The sequence below is a fragment of the Anthonomus grandis genome, chromosome 2 (assembly GCF_022605725.1).
Source record: "Anthonomus grandis grandis chromosome 2, icAntGran1.3, whole genome shotgun sequence".
Taxonomy (NCBI): domain Eukaryota; kingdom Metazoa; phylum Arthropoda; class Insecta; order Coleoptera; family Curculionidae; genus Anthonomus; species Anthonomus grandis.
Window position 1 is genome coordinate 25,206,290 of NC_065547.1, and position 11,507 is coordinate 25,217,796.

The 11,507-nt window shown below is 34.2% G+C and overlaps 1 protein-coding gene across 1 annotated transcript; it reads right to left on the reverse strand.

The window, feature by feature from the left end:
• Positions 1 to 7,192: 7,192 nt before the first annotated feature.
• LOC126733635 (uncharacterized) lies at positions 7,193 to 10,549 on the reverse strand. The gene is made up of 3 exons (XM_050437025.1): positions 9,972 to 10,549; positions 9,732 to 9,847; positions 7,193 to 9,253 (listed from the first exon to the last, which is right to left on the reverse strand). The coding sequence occupies exons 1-3, from the start codon at positions 10,294 to 10,296 to the stop codon at positions 8,732 to 8,734; spliced, it is 963 nt and encodes a 320-aa protein (XP_050292982.1). The 5' UTR covers positions 10,297 to 10,549; the 3' UTR covers positions 7,193 to 8,731.
• Between the last annotated feature and the right edge of the window lie 958 nt (positions 10,550 to 11,507).

Here is an 11,507-nt window from a genome sequence, read left to right on the forward strand (position 1 = left end):
TGTTTATAAAGTTTAGGAAATATATTATCCTTTGGTTCCATGCCGATCAACTCTTTGACCACCGACAATTCTTCCGCAGATGGTAGGGCGATACCTGAAATAATTACAATTATAAGTTTGGTTAAAACAAATTGAGGTAAAATAATTATTTTTACCCAGTGGTTTTAAGGGTTGAAGTTTAACAAAATTGAATTCTTCGATGCTACTAATAGCCATTAATATATCGTTATTGTCGGAGAATCTTTCGTCCAACTGAAGAATGTTAGATCCATAGCCTCGAAATATAAACTTTTATATTGCCAGCTACAATCTTCGATGTCGTCCTTATTACTGGGTAGGGTATCCATAAGAAGAAAATCATTCAAGCTACGATTACATCGCTTTTTTCGTTTTTCGTCGGAATTTGTAACATTAGGTTCATCATAGGCTACCAGATTTTCTGCTTCATTAAAAATATCTAGAAAATATTCCGAGGTTCGCAGCAATTGAATCTTATTTTTGACGCAGGTTATTATTTACATGGCATCTTTAAGACTTGTCGATCTCCCTTGCAATGCAGCATCTGCCGGTTCCAATAATCCCAGAATTTTTTTCATTAATATTAAAGTGAATCTAAAGTCTGTCTTTAACATGACCGACTTTATTCCAATACTTTTAGCGATGTCTTTTCCAGAAAATGATTTACTTTGAATAATTTCATCTAACGTTCTAATTATTTCTTTATAGTTAGCTAATATTACATTAATAATCGCCAAGTGGCCGGACCATTTTTGTTCTAGAAGTCGGACAATAGCCTTTCCTTTATAAATACTTGAAACTTTGCCATGCTGAAAGAATTCATGCAGCATTATACACTGGTCAAAAAATACATTTATTACAGTGACTTCAGAAACAACCTTCACTACAACTAAATGAAACCGGTGGTTATAACAGTGAATGTAAGGAATACTTCTCTGAATCTCTTTTTGCATAAGAGCAGAAACTCCACCTTTTTTACCACTCATAACGCTGGCTCCGTCATAGTACTGACTCAACAAACGCGAACGTTCAATTTCATATTTATCAAAAATTTTAAGTGTCATATCTGTAAACGTTTTAGCATCAATTTTGTCAGTTACGTGAATACCTAGTAAGGATTCATTAACGACCCCATCTTTTACGTAACGAATTCCTATAGACACATTTTCCCTGTTATTTTCATCTCTAGTACCATCTTCTAGCAATGTAAACCATGGTACATCAGAATTTTTACTCATTAATCATTTACTATGCTTTCACGTACTATTTCAGCTAATATTCCTATAATTTCATTTTGTATCTCAGGAGACGTGTACTTTGCGTTTTTGGGGATATGTTTATTATAGCCTCTCCAAGAAGTTTATCCTTTTTAAGAGTATAATCAAAAAGACTAGCAAATAAACCTCGCTCCTTTGCTTCTTCCACAACATAGCTTCCTCGCATAGCAAGTTCGTTGACTGCTAAAAACTGTATGATCTCAGCGATTGATTTTACATAATAACGATATTTTTCAAGCAACTCGCTATTAATAAGTGTTGAAACTGCAGTGCCTGTTAAGTCCCGAGAAGATCGTTCTTTCTACATAATCATAGCTCTTAAATGAATTTCTGTTTTTTCATGTCGTGGAAATCCATTTTTGGAATCCATTGCATTTTTCCAATTCGTAAATCCTACATGAGTGTATGTTAAATCTTTATTGCTAAACGTTTGAAACTGGCGGCAAGCATAACAAAAAGCGGCATCTTTTTCTATAGATTATTTAAGCCATTTAAATGATTTAAACCAAAACGCACGAAAAACACGACCATTATTTTGTTTTGGATATTCTTTTAGGATAATTTGCTTTATAGGCTCACCTGTTTTTGGCAGATCAGTAACTTGCATGTTAAGACACTGCCCCTGTGCTTTTGAAGAGTTTGTCAAGCTTTTTCCGTCGGTAGAGCAGCCAGGCTCACCTATCGGAGAAGTATCATCGCCATCAAGAGGTCGTTTTTTAGTGGTCAAAAATTTTCTTATGTCCATTCTAAATACCTTTCGCACTTTAAAAAAACAAGCTTTGATTTGATTGCGGAGCAAAAATATATAATTAACAATTCCGAACCGAAATAATATAAAAAACCGAAACGTGCTTTAAAAAATTCAACGACAGAAATCTAACTACTACCACCCGCCGAGATGCAAGTGCAAAAAATACTGAGAATAGGATAGGAAATGTATCGTCGTTCGTCCTAGCGCCGTCGCCGCCGCGACGTCGCGCGGGAAATTGCAGTGTTGGCAACTGGGGAATTACCCGTTGTGCGGAAATTTTTTATTTAAAAGGGAAAAGTAAGCTTTAAACAGGAATACTTTAAATTTAGTTTAAATTACCAACAAAATTCAAGCTTTTTACTAATAAGTTGGTATGTAGAGAATGTTTTTTTTTTTAATTTAATTTTTATATAATTTTTTTACTAGGGCGGTCGTTTTGCCTGCCAGGGCGGCGCCCTGGATCCGCCATATTGTAGCTACGGCCCTGGCGAGCACACAAACGGTCAGATTTGTCACATGTACTACCGCGTTATACGAAAGATTTTTAGTCAAGCTATACTTCCATACGACACGGGGTATGTACCGTTATCAACTGTCAGTACTGAATTTACTGGACGTCGTTCCGATATTTATTTCAGTTTACTGATTCAGTACTGAATGACGTCATAAATGCGTCAGTGACGTCATTAATTTTTACTGGATTGACTGGGGATAAAAGCTACTGTAGGTACAGTAAAATAGTGGGGGAATGTCAAAACTGTCAGAAGTGTTGTTGATGTTGATTTCTTGAATCTTCTTGTTTACGTTGTGGGAATTATTTTCCAAGTTCAAAACATAAATTGTTCAAAATAAAAGCTATGGCTATGAACCCCAATAATGTAGCAGCCATGATAGTGGCAAACACCGTTTCCCTTTTATTATTAACTGATGATGAGGAAGATGAACTGGACCAAGAAGACTTTTATATTGCCCAATTACAGGCTTAAGGGCAGGCCCGTATTCGCGTTCCAAATTCTTTGGAAAACGTGATAAACCTATATTCCGAAGAGGAATTTAGGATGCATTTCAGGGACCTAGGTACAAATTCAAAAGATAATATAGAATATTACATTACTAGTGAAGAAAGTGATAATTTTCACTCAAGTGGTGATGTTTTTGAAATTCGCACGAGTGTATGAAATTTACTTTTTTCATGAGTAATGTAGGTATACACAATTTTTCCTAAGACGACAAATTTGCGCTCTTTAGCCCTTTAAATTTTTGAGAAAACTCGTAATTGTGCACATACTGCACTGCAGAAAGTAAAAAACAGCCCGCTGTATAAAATCGGAACGACAAATTACAGTAAAATCAGCACAGTACAATCCTGTACTGACAGTTGAAAACGGTACATACCCATAATCTAGTCGAACTGCACGTCGAACTACAACCCCACTAAAGCCTAATTTACACGAGCAAGTAAAACTATCGCAAGTTTATATCTGAGAGCACTTAATAACCAAATAATTTGCATAATGTAAACAGTGTCCGAGAGTTCTCTCCCAGCAAGTAGCAAAGCTTGCGGTCAAGTAGTTGCGTCATAAATGATTGCAGGTCTAAACAAATCAGGGTGTAAGTTAAATAGTGCAAGAAAGGCAAAATGGAGGGCAAACGTGTATGGTCCAAAGAAGATACGTGCGAATTAATAAGTATTTTTGAAGGGTTTCCGGAGCTGTGCCAAATAAAATCAAAAATATATAGAGATAGAAATAAAAAACAGCAGGCAGTAAAGTTTATAGCAGAAAAATGTAATACAACTGATGCTGAAATTCAAGGAAAACTCCATAATCTCCGCACTCAAGCAAACCAGGAGTGGAACAAATTGAAAAAAAGGACAAGTGGTCAGGGTACTGATGAGAACTATAAGAGTTCCTGGGAATACTTTGATTTAATTAAGTTTATATTTGATTAAAACATAACATCAGAGACCGAGGATAATTTATTGGTAAGTAAAAAAGTACTACAGTTTTAAATTATGTATGTTTATTGAAGTTTTACCATTATTTTAAATATGTTTATATTGCCAAGAAACTTCACCTTCCGCCGAAACAAAGTAATCATGAAATTCTTCACGGATTTCTTTAGCTATTACTGAGTAATTGTGAACATTGTCGTTTTGAAGTGGTAACATATTGTCTGTAGGTAGTCCTTCATTGCGCCAATTTCCCATTTCATCATTGTCACCATCAAAAGTACCAGTCGGCGCATATTCATTTATAGAGGTGTTACGTGACATAAGAAAATTATGGAGGACACATAAACCGATTCCAAGCGATCTATCGGTTTTAACCGCGGTTAAGCCCTTGGTTGACCTTGAACAGTCCCTTTATAACATAACCAATCGTGTCCGCTTGGACGTGTTTGGTTGAAGAAACTTCGTAATTTGTCAGCTGCCGCTGTCATCATTTTGTTTCATAGAGAAATGAATATTAATTACTCTATGTTTTGTTTGTTTGTGAATAATACCCCAGACGCCAGTAATGTTATCAATCAATCAATATATTCTTTATTGTCATAAAAGAAAATTTGTTGATAAAGCTGTAAAAAAGAAAAACATATACACAAACATGTAAAAAGGTTATTTAGCATGCTATGGTCCATCATCCTAAAGGCATTCTGCTTCCATGAATATGGTTTACCTATGCCGGTAAAACCAACAACATAAGACTCTGAACCAAAACATACAAAGCTAATGTAATGTCAAAAGTATCAATATGTATAACACAAACAGATATTATTCACTCCCGAAATATACAATTTTATTAAATTATGTAAAACTGTTAAAAAAAAATGAATCACAGAAGTAAATCAGGCGAAATGATATGATCTAAAAAATATAAAGAATATACCTAAAGTCCTGCAAGAAAAAGGTAAAAATGATTAAAATCTATCCGACAAAAAATCAGTTATTTCATAATAGCCCTTTGCAACTAAGAGTTTTTTAACACGTTTTCTAAAAAGTTTCCCGCTACCTATACCTTTCAAATCTGCAGGAAGATGATTAAAGAGTTTTTTACCATCAAATATAAAAGTTCTTTTGATCAGTGAGCTTGTAGGCATAGGCAAGAGCACATCATTAGCTCGTCGACTGCTATATTCATGCCTATTAGTTGTGTTCACATATTTCTAAATTTGTTATGAACGAGGCAAACAGATTCCAATATAAATAAGGCAGGAAGGGTTAGGATTTTATGAGTGATAAATAGCTGTTTGCAAGACTCTCTCATACTCACATTACACAGACGTCGAATCGCTCTCTTTTGCAAAACAAAAACACTATTAAATAAGTAATGTGTGCATGCACCCCAGAAACTCAAACCATACCTTAAATGGGACTCAATTAAAGAAAAATAAACATTTCTCGCCATGTCAAAATCAACCTCTCCTACGACCACTTTAAGAGCATAACAATTTGCTGATATTTTTCTACACAATTGCGTGATATGGCCCTCAAATTTTAGTTATAGAAAATAAATTTTTAGGTATATTTATTATCAATAAATAAACCTAAAAATTTATTGTCGTCTAAGTTGTTTAGATGTGATTCTCCAAAAACACATTATTTAAATTGCATTTAAAATTCATAACACTAGTTTTTGAAATATTTAAACACAGTTTGTTGGAATCACACCATTTCTTGATTTTAACAATATCTCTGTGTTAACTGCGGTATTTAGATCATTCATGTTATATGTAATTAGTTCTTAAACATAAATATCAAAAAAGAAATCTTATTAGCCATAATAAATTTTGTGATCTTTAAAAAGGAAATAATTTGTTGTTTGTTTTTATTTTTTCCCGCACTTATTTCAATATTTTTGACATTTGACGTTTAGAAAACAGCTCCGGATGTGGGTAATTACTGTTCCAAATTGATGACGTATAAAGGGCTAATTGGTGACGTCACGTATCTTAACACGGTTATAATAACCATAACCGCTTGGACGTATTTGGTTAATACCATTTAGGAACGGTAATTACCGATTGACCGGTTGGAATCGGTTATATTGTTTTTGTAATTGTTATTACTTTTTCCGGTGCTAGCGGAATGGGTTTTCTTAAAATTCGAAATCTAGTTGCTAATATGCCAAATACATTCTCTACGTTTCGTCTGGCTCTCGAGAGACGATATTTGTAAATAAGATTAATACCAGGTTGATTTCTAAATGGATATGGTTTCATTAAATATGGTTTAAGCGCAAAGGCATCAATGACTAAATATGGTACTTGCTTTGTACGCCCAGTTAATGGCTCTGGGCGAGGCAAATTTATTGTATTTTCTTGCAAGGCTGTTGCTAATCCGCTATTATTAAAAACTCCTCCATCAGATACTGTCCGATTCGCTCCAATATCGGCATATGTAATTCTATAATTAGCATCGGCAAGTGACATGAGAACAATACTATTTGTCCCTTTATAATTATAGTAATAACTTCCACTGCCAGGAGGTGCTTGTATAACAATATGCTTTCCGTCTAATGCTTCCAAACAATGAGGGAAGTTCCATTTTTCTTCAAACTGTTTTGCAATCTTTTTCCATTCTTTTCCTGTAGGAGGTACCTAAAAGTTGAGCTTTTGTTCCATTTTGTAGGATGTATCAGAAAAGGCAGCTGAAACGTATTTGCAAGTCAGGCAACTGAGGTAACGCCCAAGACTGCCATTACTAACAAATGCATAAAAAAGAAACGTAGTGCTATTGACAATGATGCTATGAAAAAAGCCATCACCGAACTTAATCCGCCATCCGATGAATATGATATATTTGGAGAATTCGTTGCTTCTGAAATAAGAAATTTAAAATTTGACCAGAATAAAAGGAAATTAAAACGAATAATTCAGAAAGCTATTTTAGACATGTCCGAAATGGACGATAATGAAAGAAGTTTATCAGCTACCTCAACACACTCACATACATCAGTCAGTTGAAGATCATTATTATTCTGTTTCATCACCACCATATTTAACCCAATTGCCTCAGTCACATTCACAAACATCTTCCACTGTTCAGTATCAAGAATTAGGTAAACAAGAAAAATAAATCGTTTTATTATTTTTACCTCTAAACCTTTTAAGTATTCATGTTTTAGTGCCTCGTTCCGAGCATACAGGGATACGAAACAGATACATAAGGGAATAGTATGAATCACCTGAAATCAAAAAATGTTTAAGTTTTGTTCTGGTTTTGTATAAAAAAAATAAAATATTTTAGTTATTTGTATTTGAAACTTTTTAAAACTTACCTGTGGCCAAAAACCTTAACGTTAGCGCTAACCGTTCTCTTGGTTTGATGGATTCACGCATATTTGTATCCAATTTTGATATTTTGTCGGCAATTAAATGCAGTAAAAAGTTAAAATCGGTTTCTGATATCGCACGAAATTTTTAAATTTGTTTGGATCTTCACTTCTTAACTCGTCTAACAACATCGCCTAAGCGCCAAGAGTAGGCCTTCTTGCTATCCATTCTTTCACCCAAATACTTTTCCTAGTCTTTTTTCGTTGTTTTTGGAAAATTGTACTAAGGACAACAACGGCAGCTGCAGGTCTCTTTCTGCGGGTAGACATTTTTTCCGTCTAGCAAACACTATACTGTCTATACACAAAACTAATCACTCTATCCCATGTATACACCCAAAATCACTTGCCGCAAGTATTGTCTAGCTAATGGCTCGTGTCCACTAGCAAATAAACTTGCTAGAGTTACTCTCACAAGTCACTTGCAGCGCGTGTAAACAGCCACCGTAGAGTAATATTGCAGAAAGTTTACTTGCCGGGCAAGTACTTACTGACTTGCTAGAGCTTGTAGTGTACACCGCGTGTTTCAGCAAGTTAATTTGCAATTATCAATATCGAAACTGTTCCGAAATATTTGCAGCAAGTAGTGAAATATTTACGTTTATTTAAAAAAAATGGTGGACCGGCGTGTTTGGAGTAGGGACGATACTAATTTATTGATTGAAAATGTTGAACTATACCCAGAATTATGGAATGTACATTGCAAAGACTTTAAAAACAGAGTAAAAAAACAGGGTGCTTTTCAAAAATTAGCAGAACTATTTGAAACATCTGAAAACGAAATTCAACGCAAGTTACACAACTTAAGAACACAACTGAATCAGGAGTGGAAAAAAAAATCAAAAAAAAAAGTGGACAAGGAGCAAATGAAGTGTATAAGAGCACATGGGAATTCTTTGATTCTTTAAAATTCATGTTAGCTGCAAATGTTCAAAGCTGTACAGAAGATAATCTGGTAAGTAAAAGGCGAAAATTAATTTTATTTTATTTAAAGTATTTTATATTAGGTGTTTAAAGTAATCAGTAGTCAAAACCTTAACCTATATATCATTTTAGATGTATTTGTACTGCCATGGAACCTCACCTTGAGGGGAAATAAAGTAGTTTTTGAAATCTTCTCGAACCATTTTAGCATTTTGGGAACAATTATGGAGATTTCTGGTATTAAGTGGCAATAAGTTTTGTTTTGGCATATCTTCCTGGTGCCACTGACCATTTATAATACCTCCATCGCTTTCTGTATCAAAAATTCCTGTCGGTGCATAATTTGCTTTCGACGAATTTCTGGTTATTAAAAAGTTATGAAGAACGCATATTGACAAAACAATTTTTTTTACTTTTTCAGGGCAAAGTTAATACCCGAAAGTTAATACCCGAAAACGATTTGCTATAATACCAAATACATTTTCAATTATTCTTCTTGCACGTGAGAGTCGGTAATTAAATACGCGGTTTGGCCCTGGCTGATTTTTGAATGGATATGGCTTAAGCAAGTTTGGTTTCATTGCAAATGCGTCGTCTGCTACAAAAACAAACGGTGAAAAGTTTTTCATTCCCGGCAGCTGTTGTGGAGGAGGCAAATTTACAGTATTATTTTCCAAAGCGGTAGACAGAGAACACATGTTATACACGCCACTATCCGAAATTCTTCCATTACAACCAACATCCACATAAATAAATTTATAATTTGCATCAGCCCATGCCATTAAAACTATGCTGTGCGTGCCTTTGTAGTTAAAATAATAACTTCCACTACAAGGTGGGGCTTGCATAACGACATGTTTTCCATCCAGAGCTCCTAGGCAGTTTGGGAAATTCCAGATATTTTCAAAATCTTTTGCAATCCTAATCCATTCTTCTTGGGTATTTGGAACCTAAAATTAAAATATTTTTTTCAGACTCAAAAAGATGAGGATACACTGACACAAAATTCCACAATAGATGAGGGACAAAAGATTGAAACAGAAACAAAAAGTACACCGTCGAAAAAACCTAAAGAAATTAAAGTGACTGAAGAAGATGCGATGTTGGCAAATGCAGTAAAGGTGATGAATCGACCCTCAGATAACTGGCAAATATTTGGAGATTATGTAGCATCCGAGCTTAGATCCCTACGTTCAGAGCAGCTCCAATTAAGGTTGAAAAGAATGATACAAAGAGATATTCTTACAATTTCAGAATTAGCTGATAACTATGATTCTGGACATTCAACACCGGCCTCTGTCCCCCTTTATCCCCTACATATGATTCAAGTGCCTCATCGTCAACTCAATATACTGTGCAGCCCTATAATGACAAGACAATTTACACAGGTACAACAGCAATTAAAATTATAGACATTTAAGTACATACCTTTAAATATTCCTTTTTTAGAGCTTCCACAATTGCAGCACAGCACTCAGGAACAATCCTTGCGATTGTACATACAGGGATTCGATACAAATACATAAGAGAATGGTAGGAATCACCTGCAATAATTAAAATTGTACTTTTTTCTTTGTGATTATAATTACTTTTCATGAAAATAAAAATATTTTGTTGTAAAATATAATATTTATTTTAGTATATATATTTAGCTTTCTAAGTAATTACTTGTGGCTAAAAAGCGAAGTGTCAAAGACAGGCGTTCTTCTGGTCTAATGGCCTGTCGCATTTTTGTATCTTTCTTATATAGTATCTTTTCCTTCACCAAACCAAGCAAAAAATCGAAGTCTTTTGCAGACATTCGTAGAAAGTTTTTCAACTGTTGTAGGTCTTCCATTCTTAACTCATTAAGTAACTTCTCATGTAATCCTAAAGTAGCTCTACGCTGAATCCATTTTCTTACCCAAATTTTTCTTTTATTTTTTTCCTTTTTCTCTTTTCGTTTTTTTATTAAATATGTCACAACCGCAGCAGCTATTTGCCGAGATGACATATTTACAAAACTAGTGTACACGTTTCACTTAAAGAAATACAGCAAGTAAAGCTTGCTGAGTAACTTGCCCAAATAAATTTGAAAATAATTGAAATAAAGTGTAGACACTCCAGCAAGTTGCTTGGTAAAGAACTATCGCAAGTTAATTGCATGTGGAGACGAGGCTTAAAGCACTTGCCGATAGAAATTGCTGCAAAAATTTGCTTCAGTGTAGACACTTCTACAAGTTACTCTCACAAGTACTATCGCAATTTACTATCGGGTCCGTTAAAGTTAAAGGGACGTCTAAAAAACGTTTTTTTTTTTAAATGTTTACATAGAGTGTTGAGAACATTTTATTGATAAAAAAGTGAGGATGAAGTAAAAAAATGCAAAATTTTAAAAAATAAAGGATTTTCTACTTACGTATGATTTACAATTACACCCGGCTTAACTACACTCTATTTCCGACTAGGCATCACGTTGACCATTATATATGCTATTAATTTAAATTTAAAGCCTTAAGTAACAAAATTCTGCAACTTACATCACTTCTTTAGGTGATAAACACAAATTTCCACACGCAAATCAGGAATATCCAATATGTAAATACGGATTTATTCATAAATAAAAAAAACTGTCAAAATGTCACATATTTATTGGGAGTGGCTACTGTACTTATACGATTATCGTAATTTTCTGTCCTGTCTCATTATAGGTAAGTAAAGTCCAGTGCAACGATATATTAGAATGGTCACCCGTCAAAACACCAGCATTCCAGCTGCCAAACAATATCATCCACCTTCTATTTACATTGTTTGAGAAGTAAAATGCTGGTGTTTTGACGGGTGACCATTCTAATATATCGTTGCACTGGACTTTATTTGTTTATTTATATAATCATAAAATATGCACACGTGCGCATCTTCTTTATAAAAGTATTCAGCGAAAGACCCGCAAAACACACGCCACTGGAGAATATAAAAATGTTAAAAGTATGTTGGTAAATGGCTCTGGATACACAGACCCTACATACCAATCTTTGGACAAATATCTACAGGGGTATTTAAGTTATCGAAAAAAAATCATTTTTTTGTTAAAACTTTACCACCCTGTAGCTCAAAATCTAAAAGTCTAAAAATCTAATACTTTAATCTTTGTATCACTTGCAAAAACGAATAATTAATATACATAAACGAAACGTAAACAATTAACATTAAACAACCGCAATA

Excerpts from the sequence above, each read along its gene's own strand:
- LOC126733635 (XM_050437025.1), bottom strand. The coding sequence starts at position 10,296 with ATGTCATCTCGGCAAATAGCTGCTGCGGTTGTGACATATTTAATAAAA. Across the intron at positions 9,848-9,971 it reads ACTTCGCTTTTTAGCCACAA|GTGATTCCTACCATTCTCTT; the intron begins GTAATTACTTAG and ends TAATTATTGCAG. Across the intron at positions 9,254-9,731 it reads TAAAAAAGGAATATTTAAAG|GTTCCAAATACCCAAGAAGA; the intron begins GTATGTACTTAA and ends TTTTAATTTTAG.